Here is a 16,107-nt window from a genome sequence, read left to right as displayed (position 1 = left end):
CATCCAACTACGCGTATGTAGATACTTTTTATAGTATCCATGGCCTGACGAAAATTAAGTAAGGTAAAAGTTTCCCTCACCGTGTGTTCTACCGATCTAGGATAGGGCTGTCTAACCGGTACTACTGGTAGTACCGAAACCGGTAATACCGACCAATTTTTGGATACCGAAATACCGGTTTTGGAAAGGCAAAAAACCGGTATTTCCGGTATTTTCTAATATCTTGGTATTTGCTAACCTCCTCCTTCCTAATTAGAACTAAGTTTGATAGAAGATTGTACAACTTGTAGAAAAACAATTTGGTGTTAATGCTGACGAGATTCTTCGACTACTAGCAATGAAGAGAGTGGAACTGTGGATCAAATAATTATAGCTCTTGAACCCGTTTAAGGCACAGTAGAACATATTTGCTGTAAAAATCCTTCATTGCATAAGTCAGACGTCGCGTTTTATTTTAGTTTTGAACAACCTGATATTTAAAAGTCACCAAATTATTCAAAGCTCTCGAATAACGAATTTAGGAAACAAGATCAGGGCCCGGTAACGTCACTTACAGTAGCAAATCGTCACTCAATAATGAAGTAATGAAGCATCAGCTTCAACTGAAGCAGCGCCACTTCGTCAATGAACCGGTTTTCTCTTTATCATGACGACTGGTTTTAAAGTTTCATTTGTATTTTTCTATCGAATATATTGAAGAAGGCCCGAAACTTTGAATGCAATTTAATTGAATTTGAGTAACATTTCCTACAATTTAGCGCATATTCTAATTAATCTTCTCAACATCGACAAATCGTGCCTGACTCTCAGTCGTCGTCATTTGAAACAGTCACTAACTTCAGCAGAAGGTTACTTGAAACGTTCTGTTCAATAAATGAAACAAGTCGCTTCATTTATGAAGCAAGGTAAGAGAAGGTCAGCTTTATTTGTTTGTTTCAACGATGCCGGGCCCAGATCAGAATACGGGAATCTTTGCGCTTTTTGACCATTCTTGCCGTCAAAGGATCTGCCAGAATAGAATTTGGAATATATTTCAAGTCTTTCGAGTGATGCTTTGATTAAACAAGCAGATGAAATCACTAAGTCACTATCTGCTAATATTGGGATTGATAACAGAGAAGAGAATGTATCGGTGACCGACGATGAAGAGGATGACGCTATGCAAGGGTTCCGGTTTGGGGATGGAAAAAAAATTGTGGAAAGACTGTAGGAGACCGGGGAATTTATTATGCTAGAAACTACATTAGCAGGATTTTTGAAATAGTTAAAAGCAGATTTCCCTATTATAAATTTTAAGAAATGAAAGGAAAATTCCTGATGCTTTTACAGCCGTTCGTCAGACTTCGATGAAAGCGGAAGTTTTTTCAATTGTTGGAAGAGGTGGCATCAAAATCCGTTCTAGCAGGGGAAATAAATCGCTAAGCGTATTCTAACTGCTTAAATTCTACATTGCTAAGCAACAATACTGCAGCCAAAGTTTGAAAATAAAATCATTTATTGAAAAACATCAACTTTCCTATTGATTTCCAATAATGTGCCAATACCGGTATTTTACCGGTATTTTTTACGCCAATACCGAAATACCGGTTTTCATCAAAAGCGCCCAATACCGACAGCACTAATCTAGGACGAGATGTCCAGCCTAACTATGTCCCGAGCGCCCTTGGAGTTCCTCTACCTATGACACTCGATATCCTCACCTAGAAGTGTGCATATGGGGAATCATGGCTGCAATGATCCCGATTGCATCCAGCGATATAGTGCGGTACCCGCACGCTACGCGCAGCACCAGACAGCATTCAGACATGTCTGACTGTGCTTTCTACCAAAAACTAAGGTCCAAGCCGGTGCACCGTACCTCAGCAAAGACATGGCAACGCTGGCTATCAGACATCTCTTACTGCTGCCAGTTCCATGGCCGTTCGGCATAGTCTTGGACAGCGCAGTAACCGATGTTGACGCCTTACCATAGGCATAATCTACATGGCTAGTGAAGTTCAGCCTTTTGTCTGCTATCACATCCAAATACTTCACATTACATTTAGAGACAAACACTTTTTCTTCGCTCCACAACCGTGTCATACACTAGCGTCCGGTTCTCGAAGTAGCTTTTAAGTAGCCTGCATAGATGGTCCGGTATCCTTATGTGATGCAGCGCTAGCTCGATCGCACCCCAACTAGCACTGTTAAAGGCGTTTTTGATATCGAACGTGTTTGCGGCCTGCCTTTTCTGTCTCATAAGCTTCTGGGCCCTCTCTATGACGGACTTGATGGCGTCAACAGTGGACTTTCCCTTATGGAAACCAGCCCTTCATCACTTTTCACAACAGGCGTTAGCCTGTGTAGGAAAACGCGCTCTAGTAACTTGCCTACGATGTAGGTAGTAATACCAGTTTTTGGATTTTCCATTTGTCTTAAAATTCGCATGAATCGTCCCGCTGCATACGCCTTCTCGCTCAGTGGCATCTGGAGCGGAGGAGTCCGATGGTCTCGTTCCACCAATATACCGAGCGACGACCATTCGTTGGCTGCCCGGTCCTAGGTATAGTTGCATCACATGCACATGTTAGGACATTGGTCAACTCGTGGGCACTCAGGTTCGAGCTTCAACGAACAGGTTTTTAACGAAGGCTTTCATTTTCCACCTCGGCCCGGTCGGCTTTAACCCGCGTGATCCTGGTATCCGTCGTATACCCTATCGCTTGGTGGTCACTATGCGTGTACTCATTAGATCGATCGATGATCAATTATTGTACTCCCATTGCAAGAGGTGCTGACGGAACCACGTTCACCAGACACACCTCCAGCTTGGACATAGCTTTCAGTATGCTTTTGCCTCTAAGGGTACTGTGCCTGCTACCCCACTCGTTTGCTCAAGCATTGAAGTCGCCTCCAATGACAACCAGCATATCTAGCATCCGGTCGAACTGCTCCGGTGACCACCTGGGCGGAGCGTAGCAGCTGCAGCTGTGGACGTAATCGACCACCGCAATCACGTATCCCTCTTGGTCGGACGATACTACCTTTAGGACCCTTATCCGTTATGTAATTTATGTTGTCCCGAGGGACCCGGTAGGGGTTTGAGATAATGGCAATATCGCACCTCGTCTCGGCTGCCGTTTGCAGAGCAACTGCTGTGCCGTGTCGCAGCGGTTGAGGTTAATCTGTGTTACCTGCACCGTTATCGTCCGCTTGTAGGCTGGACCCAATGGTCCGTTTGTTGCCTGCTTCTGCTGTGCTGGTTGAGCTGGTCCCTCAGGGCATTTTCAGGTCATCTGCCATCGTAGCCTCATACAGGTTTTTACACTCGACAAGAGTACGCTGTGAAAGGACCCGACCTGGCCCGCCATACCCAGGGACTGCTTCACCAGGTCCTAGTACTTTGAGCTCCGGACCATCGGGTCCTTTTTGATCTCGAAGATCATTTCCCTGGCTTGGGTGCAGCAGGTCCTGACCACATTGGCCCTAGGCTCCTGCAACCTGGGGTCGACCTTCACCTTGCGAAGTAGATCCGCATACGACAGTTAACCTGTCAGCTTCACTATCAAGGTGTCGTCCTATGGACCCGTTTCGGCTTTGGCTTTGGCTAACCACCCGCTATTCGTCTTCGGTCCCGGTTGCACAACCCGGGACCTCTTCCGTCTGCTTGCTGGTAGAGGTGCGGACGGTCCGCTGCCTCTTTACTACCAGCGTCGGTCCGTCGTCGGGCATCACCGCTTTGCGCTTGTCAAGTGGTGTACCCTTCCCTACCTAAGGAAGTAGAATAGCAGAGCTGTCAGCCCTATAGCGTCTTTTTCGATCGTATCCTGCCATTCCAGTATGCCATAATTAGGACCTTCCTGGAACCGATCCTAATATTTCCACGGCATTCCCGACCTGGTTTTTTGGTATAAAGTCCTGAGCTCTAACAGATCTATGGTACTTGAGCTATGCTCGCCTCTTTACACCATTGCATTACGCTACCCGCAGGCACTGCGTGCCTCCCTTTCCCTGTTGGCACACAACATATGGTACAACGTACAACCAAAGACTGGTATTTGCTCGACCCCAGGCCCGGTTGCGTCCCAGCCGGCACCGCGTGAAGGTAGGGAAAAGAGTTACCGCTCTCATTATAATGGCTATCTAGGTCGGTGCAATGTTAACCTGACTTTGACCGGAAATCGGCCCATGATCTCGCAGGGTTAGGGCTATCATAAGCCAGGGTGATGAACTTGAACTTTCATATTGAAGCTCTGCGGTTGGCAGGATGTAATGACAACACGAGTACAGAGATCGTTGCATTCAAATTGAAAATCGGGCTTACTTTGCTTTCCGAAAAATGTTTTGATTGCCACACGAAGCGGACTATGTATATAACGCTAATCAGACCAATATTCTGCGGACTGAAGATTCTTACTTTGCTTACGGAAGACATATGTGCACTTACCTTATTCGAACAAAAGATTATGCGGATTATTTTTCATTGAGTATAAACTGCGAGCGGAGGGGTATAAGTTTTGGGCACTGCTTGGAGAGTTTTTTTCGTAGCCCTGGCGCAAATCGGGACGTTACGGTCCGTAATCTATTTATGAATCTTTTAGGGTTTACAATATGATAACGACCGGATCTATGATTGTAATTCCGACTACCCCGCATCTGCGTTTCTTGAAACGAAAGCGCAATTTCTGGCATCGCAAATACCGTTGTTGGAAAACTAGCGCGGCAAAGTGTAATTTTAAACAATTGAGCGATGAATACCGACGCGTAAATGCTTCGTTCTACAAATCATACGTCATGCGTGTTCAAACTGATCTTCGAAGGAAACCAAAAAAGTTTTGGACTTTTGTCAACTCAAAACGGAAATGTGCTTCAATTCCGTGCAATGTTTATCTTGACGACACGGAATCAAAGTCGAATTTGGATTCGTGTGAACTATTTGCAACATTCTTTGCTTCCGTTTTTGCCGTTGATACTGCATCCGAGGTGGAGTCTGAGACGGCCTCACAGTCTGTTCCTGTTGATTTAGTTGACATGAACACATTCGATATAACTGCTGATATGGTTCTAGCTGCTGCAAAAAAATTGAAACGTTCGTTCTCCGCGGGACCGGATGGTATTCCATCTGTCGTTATTGCTCGATGTGCAGCTGTACTGGCCGATCCTCTGCGGTGTATATTCAACAAATCGTTTGAGCAAGGCATATTTCCTACAATCTGGAAGGAGTCTTTTATGTTTCCTGTATACAAAAGTGGTGATCGTCGGAATGTAAGGAATTATCGTGGCATAACCAGCCTTTCTGCTGCCTCGAAGTTGTTCGAAATAATTGTAAGCACTTTCGTTTTATCCCGAACAAAAAACTATATCTCGACTGATCAACACGGATTTATGCCTGGTCGATCTGTTTGCACAAATCTTCTCGATTTTACGTCTACATGCATTACACACATGGAGCAGAAGGCTCAAGTTGATGCAATCTATACCGACCTGAAAGCGGCGTTCGATCGGATAGATCATGGCATATTGTTAAAGAAAATCTCGCGGCTTGGTGCATCACAGAAGTTTACTGCATGGCTGAGTTCGTACTTGCGCGAAAGAGTTCTCCGTGTAAAGCTTAATAAATGTTGTTCTACTGAGTTTACTAATAATTCTGGTGTCCCACAAGGCAGTAACATGGGGCCTCTATTATTCGCACTATTTTTCAACGATGTTACATTACTGTTGGGTGCTGGCGTAAAACTTGTGTACGCCGATGATTTGAAGCTTTATATGCCGATACGATCCATCGAAGACTGTCGCCGATTACAAGAGCTCCTGGAGGGATTCGTAAGCTGGTGCCGTAGTAACTGGTTACTTATTAGTATAGCTAAGTGTCATGTTATTACCTTTCACCGCACTGTGAATCCAATAGTGTTCCAGTATCAGATCGACAACCAGGAACTAGCAAGAGTAGATCACGTTAGCGACCTGGGTGTTTTGTTAGATGCGAAGCTCTCTTTCAATTCACACCGCACAAACGTCATCGCTAAGGCAACACGTCAGCTTGGCTTCATCTCGAAAATTGCTCGGGATTTCAACGATCCTCATTGCTTAAAGGCCTTATATTGCTCACTGGTGCGACCGCTACTTGAATATGCAAGTTTAGTATGGTGTCCTCAACAACTTGTTTGGAACTTGCGAATAGAACGTGTACAAAAACGGTTCCTCCGATTCGCACTACGTGATCTACCTTGGCGTGATCCGGCGAACTTGCCCCCGTATCCCGACCGCTGCCGCCTTCTTGGCATCGACACTCTTGAACGCCGCCGAAAGATTGAGCAAGCAATGTTTGTAGCAAAAGTGATAAATAGTGAAATCGATAGCCCGAGAATTCTATCGCAGCTCAACTTTCGTGCCGCGCAACGTACGCTCCGTTCTAATGGTTTGCTTCAGCCCCGCTTTCACCGCACGACGTTTGGATTCAACGAGCCGTTAACCTCCTGCATGCGTACCTTTCGTACAGTAGAAGACCTGTTTGACTTTGGTGTGCCGTCTAACAAATTTCGACAAAAGCTTTTATTGTGTAGACTATAATATTTTTGTGTCACTTTTCGAAATTTTTCATTAAGTCAATTAGTCAGATGAATGTTATATTAATAAATAAATAAATAAATAATTCTAGTTTGTTTTGCATGGAGAAGAATCACTATAGGGGCATTTTTTGCGTTGCAAACCGTGCAATAGACCCTCGCTTATTGAAAAGGTGGAAATTAAGACTTCAGTAATCGAATGCAGCTCAAATTTAACGTGATATATCATCTGGAATTAAAAGTACAATCCAATAAATGCCTTATTTGTACCGGAGGTTCGTTGTAGGGAGAGGGTTTACTGCTGGTAAATATACCCTACGAAGCTACACGCGTCTGGCCTATGTCTACTTATAGCTTGCCTATTTGCAGGTGTGTAGCGTGCGACTCCGTGTGTGACCTTAGGAATGATCGGTACAACTGCCCTGTATAAAGCAGCATGGATCACAGTTTTTCGAATACTTTACTACAGTAGGTTACAGTAGCTTAATTTGATGATTTGAATTTGTAAATCCATGTAAGTTTTTTTGGGAGTTGTTCAGAAAGTTCCAATGGATTCTGAAAAGTCGGTACAACCGATGCAACCATTATTGTTGCATTATAAGACGACTGATTTCAATTGTTCAGTACAAATTATTGGAGTCATTCATAAATACGAGCAGAAACAATCTCTTTTAGTATTCTTCCAGACTTTATTTTCTCAGTTACTAATAAATAAATTCACTAAATCTATACAACAACACCGGTACTGATGTGCGGTGGTAGTTCATTTCGAACGCCTCATTGAAACAGAAACCTTTGCTAAAGGCGCCACCAGTCACACCGATGGCACACTTCATGATGACATTGCATCCGCTTTGAATAGGAAAGTTCTCCTTCGCCTCAGCGGAAGCGATGGGATTCCCTTTCTGAGATCGGCAACCGTTGATACGATGAATTCGGGTAAATCGATATTTTTTGATTCGTTGGCCAACTGGTCAGCGAGCGTGGCGGCAACGAAAGGATGAATTTCATTCGTCGTTGCTTCCGGTAACACTGCCGCTGGCGGTAGCGATTGCTCATTGATTTCCGGTTGATTTGAATCCGCAATTGGTACGCTTGCGGCTGCATTTGCATGGCTTTCTACGGGTAGCGGTTCACTAACCTCATGTTGGCTTTCTTCGCTATTACCCTCGTGGAGTGCGATTTCGGAAATCACGTTGTCCGAATTTGGCTGTTGTACATATTCTGCGCTATTATTGCTAGTTTCCGGCGCAACTGCATTAATTGAGCTATCGTTTGATATTTCCGAGTCTAACGGCTTTAGTTCAGTGATATCACCAGACGGCGCTTCTTCGTTGGTGTCGGTGCTTATCGCTGTTTCTGGTTCTACAACTTTAACATCTTGAACGACAGGATCGGTTTCCTCGACTATTTGAACATCGTTTTGTAATAGAGATTGAGGTTCAACTTTAGCATCTTCAGCAAGCAATGTATTTTCGTTTTCGTGATTATCATGTTCATTCATACTAACTTCATTCGTCCCTAAAGCCTCTACAGCAACTGCCTCTTCTATGTGTTCATCACTTGTATGACCATTTTCACTGTCTGAGGAAACCACATTGGTTATCTCTTCGCTAACTTCCTCCTCTTTAGTGGTATCACTTGTTGTTACAGCTTCATCCTGATGTAGTTCTTCTAAAGGTGGACTGACAGCTTCCTCGTCTGTTACTTCTTGTGCAGTATTTTCACTCTCGTTGTCCTCAACCGGATCGAATGTATCGGCATTCAACTGGTGATGGTCGAATTCACTAACAAAATTATCGCTAATGGGCATTGATATAGTGCCAATGACGGGTTCATCCGCTTGGTGTTGGATCGATTCTTCAGGTGGCAGTAAGTCTTGTGAAGGCATTTCTATCTCAGAATTGTCACCAGAGGGTAAAGAAAGTTTTCCGCCATCGCCGTCATCGTTGTCGTTGTCATTGCTGTTAACCGATGAATCTTCACCATCCGGATAGAAGGCACCGGAATCCTCACATGGGAAGCCTAGTTGGCCTTCGTGCACGCACGTTTGGTACATTTGGCTGAAGACTGTCTTCTCAGCACAAATGAAACTGAAACGGGCTCGGTCCTGGCATCGATGAAAAATCTGCAAATTGAGTGGAGAAGAATGATGAAGAAAAGATTCAATGGAGACGACTGATGATTTATCACAACGCGGTACATCGGTTAACCAAATATGCCTTATTTTTCGCAATTTTGTTCAAGAATGCATTTCGCAGATTTGTTTTTTAGAAATGTAGGTGTTTAGTATTCTTTTGCAATTTATTAATAAAAGATTACTAATTATAAATTGTCAATGGAAACTAATATTACCGCAATAAATGATAATATTTCTGGCACTGGCTACTTACCTGACAGTCATTATCAATGTCAACGTAGAATCCATCGGTTCGATTTGCACAAACAAATGAATGGTTAATGTCATCACGTATTTCTTCGGCACCGGCTGGCAACACGTAGGCGTATGCTTTCACTTGTTTGCCCTGTAAAGAAATAGACGAAAAAAATAAATTCATGCGGAATAGCATACATACTTTAAAGTACAGAAAAGTCATAAAAATAGTTTCCATAAGGGCACTGCGGTTTGCACTAGGGGCGCCTGCCATGGCTGCTAATTAATGTTGTAATAATGAAAGGGAAATTAAAAACACTTCATCCGCCACTTTTGTCATTTGCTTATGGAATGACAAATAGTGTAGCTAACTGTTTGAATTCTATGCAAACCATAGTCCTTACAGAAGTTTATCATTCATTCATGCCCAAATTTGAAACTACATTTAAACAATGCTATAGTATTTTTAGTGCACTATGACGTTTTAGCGTCTTAATTTTATTAAATTTCGCCTGCGTATCCGGATGCCCGTACTTTGACCTTAACTCCACCCATGAAATTTTGCACAACCTCAAAATCGACATGTATTGCATATTTAGTCATGCTTTCTTCATTTCATCAACGAGGAGTCGCTTTTGGAGACACTCTTTCAAATACACCGGTACATTCATGATGATATCTGAGGTTACGAAAGGTGTACTCCATTGTCTACATGAACAAATTTCTTGCCAAATCAAGAATTTGTTGACAAAGTTCGACATCTTCTGTTATCGGATGTTCTCTGGAACATCAAACTTATCCTTTGCAGTGAAATACTGGTTCCCCGGAATCTGGTTGTTGAAGTCCTTTTTCACGTAGGTCCCGTCGTCCATAACGCAGCATTGTGGTTTTATTAGCTTTTAATCGTAAAACTTCTGGGCACGGTTTTTCGCCATTGTTGGGCCCTTCTGAAACTTGAACGTACGTAATTCAGCTCGAGTTTTGGCCTTCTGCACGAAACTTTTATTCAGATTCAGTTTTTTTGCTAACTCTAGAACGAAGGAGTTTGGTTTATCGTGGAAGCCCATGTTAAATTTTTGTTGCATAATAGCTTATTAAACTATTGTACAGCTTATTCTTATAAGCTATTATACAACAAAAATGTTACTTGGGAGGCCCCAATTTCGTGGATATGATCCTTATCTATATACTGACGCCTGTTTTCTCAGCGTCTTGACTTACGATCGACTGCCAGATGTTCTTCGAAACATTTTATGACACGAAAAGTCGTAGAATTAGGGACTTCCAACTTTTTACCGATGGCATAATGGGATAGATTTACTTTTTAATGGGGTTTTCAACTGGTGGTTGGTTCGCCCCAAACTTGTGAAGATTTTTTTCGCGAACGAGCTGTTCTATCGACGGCATTTTTCATATCTTTGAGCACCTGATAAAACCTGACTCACACAGTATAAACAATGTACTTTGAGCTTTCTCTATGCAAAATTTCAACTAATTTTACTCAACGGTTCAAAAATTAAAGCAATTTGAGTGTATTGCAATTTTAACGGGGGCACCCTTTAAAATGATAAATTCGCATTAAAACCGCATAAAAAGCGACCAGAGTCGCCTAGACTATAGACTCTAAGTAGCAATAATAGTACAGATGCGAAGTATCCACTGAAGGTATTTTTTATGCGGTTTGTTTTTACGCGATTTGCGGAATTTACGCAGAATTTAGCTTTGGAAATCACAAGGTTTTTACGCGAATTTTGGAATTACGCCGTTTTTTACGCAAATTTCGGAATTTACGCGGTTTTGGTTTACGCGGAACGTATTCTTCGCCTAAAAAATAAAAACAGTATATAGTTATAAAAAGTATATTTAAAATTTCTATAATAACTCGTCATTTAAACCACAAGTATTATTTTTCTGGTTAAATGATTCTTCTTAATGATTTGGCGAACATTTTGTGCATTAGAAATCGAAGAAAATTTGCGTTTAAGTTTTCAATTGTAAAAAAAATCTAAATTATCTTACAGACTAGATCAAGTCCCTCGCCTTACCTACAGATTAGACTAAGTGCCAAAATTTAAACACACGCTTAGTTTATGCACTTGCGTGCGAAAATAATATTTCAGTAATTCGTATTCTCGCTGTAATATGTGTTAAAGCCCAAAAAATGAGCAGTAAGGTATATTGCTACCTTCAATAGAATGAAACTCCTGTTAATGTAAAATTTGTATGAGCTTGGGATATGTAGAGCTTTTACGTTTTTATCTTGAAGAACGAATGTTCTCTACTGCTTTGAACTCCTTCGAATTTCGTTTCTGGGCATTGATTACAAAGATGTGAGGCGAAAACGGTGCGGAAAAAAAATGAAAAAAGTGACTTTTATAAGGTATAAAGTAAAGCAAAGACTAGGTCCTACATTACGTCTTCAAAACTTAGCCTTCTGTTTTTTAACCGACAAACGCAGCCAGCTGTGTTGTACTTTGAGGTCAACTGGAAGGCCTGTTATAATGTATAACAAACAATAAATAAAGTATGCATTAAAAAAATTGGAATGATTTTACCGTTCTTTTGTGCAATTGGCTATACTATATGGTGGTAAATCAACCAATGCATTGCCAATCGAAGAACCCCTATTACGGCAGAAAAAGATTGACAGTGTTGTGAGTTGATTTGTAGTAGCTATGGCGAACACAATCAAACAACTACGTTCAGTGTTTAGTTGGTTTAGTTCGTCAAATTTTCAGTGTTTAGCTGTCAAATTTTTGATACAATTTGTAGAAAATTTATTTAATAAAACGAACTTTTGGTGCCGTACGATCGTCAATCGATAATCAAGCTAATGAAGAGTTGTTCCGTGACCGGTCGACAGCAGCAGATATAGAAAAAGTGCCTTGAAAATAGTGCCAAACAAATTATGCTGACGGAGTTGCTGGCGGCGACCAAATTGCTCGTCTATATTTATGCTCGCCTTTTGTGGTTTATGATGTCCTGCCCCGGGAGCTCCCAAAACCTTGCTTTTGAAGAGGTTTTAAAAGTGTCGCAAATTCAACAAAAAATGCTGTTCAGTGGCGGAATCTAATAGAACGGACGAAGAAATAAATGCCGATGAGATCGTTTTATAACTTCACTTATTATCTGTTTGCTTTTTATTCATTCGTATATTTTATTATTCTTAAATTTTGATTCTTTGGAGTAACTAATTAAAACGATTCTATATATATTCTGTATGTGGGTAGATAGTGTTTTATCTACTTTCAGAGAGCGAAAAAAGGCGCTATAACCTTGGCATATTGCAGCTTGGCTTGTGGTTAATGCCATAAGTTCATGCCTGACGGTCCGAAGTAGCAATTAAGAGCGACCAAAGGCGCTATAACCTAGGTTTTTACCAAGGGCAAGTAAGTAAATGTACTTGTCCCATCCCCGAGGGTTCGGAGTATTAATGAACCTTTACTAGCCAAATACTCCCAACGAAAATCAAAGTTTAATCAACTTAATTATTAATCAGAAGCGGTTGGTACGAGACGTCCCCGTTTCTTCTACCCCCGTAGATTAAGAAATGTATCTATGTATCAATAACTTATTCACACAAGATTCATTTCAATGAATCGTCTCTGCGTCAATACTTCACAGTTGGCCTGGTCGATTTAACATTTGCGAAATATCTCGGATGTTTCGCAAATGTCAATACTGACAAGAAAATAATTTGAAATATTTCTATGATTAGAAATAGTTAAAATTATTTCCAGGAATCCTTTATTGTGGATGTGATAGTATTAATAAGAATAAGAATAAGAAGCTCCACCCCGGAGCGAAGAAGTTGGTTATCTGTGGGGCAGTTCGTGTCCGCTGGAGATCCGGCATTTACAACATCCTCTCCCATCTGGAGAAAGGCGAGAGTGTCGAAACGACATCTGGTTCCGGCAACCCGAACTGAGAAGGAAGACCGAGAGCAAGGTGCCTCGACGAAGCGACGAGCAAGTTGGCCTGTGCCGCAATTTTTGAGCGAATCTCAAACGGAGAGTCTAGGGACTCTAATAATTTCTTAGCCTAAAGGAAGAAGCAACTGATCACCAAAGCCATGAAATCCATCTTTTCATCGGTTACAGCTGGGCGTGCGTATTTGTGGAAGATTTAAGGTTCAGACACGCGTGATTGATTTCTGGTATTTGAAAAGCAGTTTTTATGCTTAAAACTAAAGATATGTCCACAAAGATTTATCATTGTGTTCTGACAGACGCAAAGAACACAATGATAAATTTTCGTGAACGTATCTTTTGTTTTGAGTGTAAAAACTGTTTTTGAAATCCCATTAATGAACGTAAGATTTAAAAAAAATTGTTCCATTGAAATATTGAACTACGCGATGTGGGGGTGATATAGGTGATAGCAGGAACACTAACGACTGTATTCCTGGATCCGACTCTTATTTTCTAAACTTTCTGAAACGATGTAGCTATGTAATAACTGTATACCATACCCCCACCCCGCTGTAAGTCCCTGCGTTTGCATTTTTACAGCGTACCGTTGCGGGACGTAGGAACAAAATTAAATATACACGCAGTTTTTGCTTAGTTGAGCTGAAACCAAACTTGGCAGACGAGTTTTTTGATAAGAAGATGCTGATAGCAGGACAAACGGAAGTTTTATCTCTCTTGTATTATGGAAATTTCCGGAAACAGAGCAGTATGTCGCAAATGTAAACAAAACGAGTGAGAGTTATTTTTTGCTGGACCAGCATAGGAAAATCAACCCTCACTCGGTTTGTTTACGCTTGCGACATTTGCCTTTTTGTTAATCCTATTTTCAATTGTTTAGTAGACAAAAAAGGGGTGGCTCCTAAAAAGGGGGATGTGATTTGGATGAGAGGATGGTGGGGAAAAGGGTTATGCTTGAAGGAACTATGCTATTAATAGATAAGAGAGAGAGAGAGAGAGAGAGAGAGAGAGAGATATTTCGGACTTGCCCATTCACGGCTTGGAAGCACTATCAAAACACCTTCATGTTGTTACTTTCTTCTACCGTACCATCCGTCTAGCTCTAACCTTCCGACTCTAACAGCCACTCCCAGTCAAGACATGAACATACCTGCCTCGTTAGAACAGCGACGTACCACGGGGACATCTGAGGTAGTTTCATTAATTTTAGTTCATTTGTTTTATTCATAGTGGGTTAAAACCTATACTAGAATAACAAAAAATCAAAGGTATATGCGTCATTCCATCTCAAGTAACCAAAAAAATCTGACAAATTGAAACCGATCATTAGCGATTTCTACTAAAACATAAAATGATGAAAAAAATGTATCCATGAGAGTAAAAAAGAAGTATGGATGAATAAGATATGACACTTGTAATAACTTGATTTATTGCATAAAAATAGAAACGTTCTTGTGTCATTATCTAAGTCGAAACGCGCTATTGTGTAATCAATGCCCCTACCGGAAAGAGTTGTAATTGTCGTTTGATCATAATCGGTTGATATAGCGTTGAACTGTTCTACATACATATGCTGATACTGATCAGTGATTCATAGCCATTGTTTCATTCTGATAATCCTGATCATTTAGTAAAAATATTTTACCCACTTACTACGCAATTTATCCTCCCAGTTGGCCTCGAGTCCTGTATTCTAACAGCTGGTTGCAAAGTCTGTCGTATAAAAACATAAGGTCAAATTTCGATAACGGAATTAGCACCCAGGCTTTGTTTTGCGCAGTTCACTTCATTTGAATATTTTCTCGAATAGATCTCATTATAGTTGACTTTGAGTGGAGTCGATCAAAATTCATAGCGCTGTTTTCGAAATAAATAAAACATCGATATCAAAGAATCAAAGCATTATCAATAATGATAATCGCATTAACATTGGAATCCAGATAAGTCAGAAGTCTTGGAGCAAACAAATGCAGCTACTAGCATTCCTATAGTAATGACGAATGGTCTGGAGCATAAAATCTTGGTAATTTCCCATTGAAAAGTCAGCAAACACTTTGCTCAAAGAAAAAAAAAGTTTAAAAATACAGTGATAGCTTTAACAATAATACCATTTATTTTCCATAAATAATTTGTGGTTTATGCAGCCTCTTTCGTCTGGTTTCTTTCTAGAAAGTTGACTTTCAGAATGATTGTTGTACCTTTATATAATAATTTTATACAGAAGTTATGCAGTTCACTACACCCATGTTGCTATCACTGGTAGGTGGTAATCTGATATGATTTTAACCTCCTACTTGGTAATGCTGATCCCACAAATAAGGTAGTCGTCTAATCTCTTCTACGCTTTTAAAAGGCACTGGTAGAAGAATAGCTACACTGTTCCCACAATTATCTGGTACATTTAAGTACATTTGGCAGCGAGGTCTGGCGATTTGAAGTTTGACAAGACAAATAAATTTCATGGATGTTACACGAATTGAACCATCGAAATCGATCGATACATTGGAACCATTGGATCATTTGCCTTGTTATTATGATGATTAAATTGAAGCAGTCACTTTATACTAAATATAGATTGTTCTGTGAATAACGTGATATCTTAATGCTTTACACTTACGCGAATCGGCACAGTTCTTGCTTGACATAATCCGATCACAATCGTTAGTATTAACATTACAACACGACACATTATCTTAAATATTTATAATTTATTCCTATGTTCGATCCTTAAGGCGTCAACGCTTTCACACACAACAGTTCATCGATATCTATAGGCACAAATTTTACTGGATCCAGCCAGTATTTTATTTTCGAACCGAGAAATCACAGCACCAAAATCCTAGCACACCTACTCCTATTACTTCGTCCAATGGCCAACACTATTATGCGATGAAATTTCGCCAAAGAAATTAATTTATAGTGAAATTTGAGGTACACCAACACCAAACTGCAGCCGAAACGACAGTCCGGCACGGTATGCGAATACGAATGTGGAATATCGCAGAAGGTACCTGTCGGTCAGCAGGTGCCAAACAGTGTCCCACGAGCCTTTCTTCGCCGGCCGGTAAGGGCCGCCGGTAGAAATGCCAACCTGTATGTACACTGTACACAGATACGCTTTATGTATACTACATCGCCCATCCTAAGTATTCGTTGTGGTACCTAGGTACATGCTGCGACACATGTCAATTAGCATTCCGCCATCAGAACCGCTGCCGGCAACGGATGGCCAACGTTCGTGAAGATGGATGTGAAAATA

The 16,107-nt window shown here is 41.1% G+C and overlaps 1 protein-coding gene across 1 annotated transcript; it reads right to left on the bottom strand.

Annotated features, from left to right (window-relative positions):
* Positions 1–7,377: 7,377 nt before the first annotated feature.
* Positions 7,378–15,537, bottom strand: LOC128736180 (probable serine/threonine-protein kinase kinX). The gene is made up of 3 exons (XM_053830662.1): positions 15,466–15,537; positions 8,939–9,070; positions 7,378–8,673 (listed from the first exon to the last, which is right to left on the bottom strand). Exons 1-3 carry the CDS (start codon positions 15,535–15,537, stop codon positions 7,378–7,380), a joined length of 1,500 nt encoding a protein of 499 aa, XP_053686637.1.
* Positions 15,538–16,107: the final 570 nt, after the last annotated feature.

This window comes from Sabethes cyaneus, chromosome 2 (assembly GCF_943734655.1).
Source record: "Sabethes cyaneus chromosome 2, idSabCyanKW18_F2, whole genome shotgun sequence".
NCBI classification, from domain to species: Eukaryota; Metazoa; Arthropoda; class Insecta; order Diptera; family Culicidae; genus Sabethes; species Sabethes cyaneus.
This window is presented reverse-complemented; position numbering and strand designations above follow the sequence as displayed.

Excerpts from the sequence above, each read along its gene's own strand:
- LOC128736180 (XM_053830662.1), bottom strand. The coding sequence starts at position 15,537 with ATGTGTCGTGTTGTAATGTTAATACTAACGATTGTGATCGGATTATGT. Across the intron at positions 9,071-15,465 it reads CAAGAACTGTGCCGATTCGC|GGCAAACAAGTGAAAGCATA; the intron begins GTAAGTGTAAAG and ends ATTTCTTTACAG. Across the intron at positions 8,674-8,938 it reads ACATTGATAATGACTGTCAG|ATTTTTCATCGATGCCAGGA; the intron begins GTAAGTAGCCAG and ends CTCAATTTGCAG.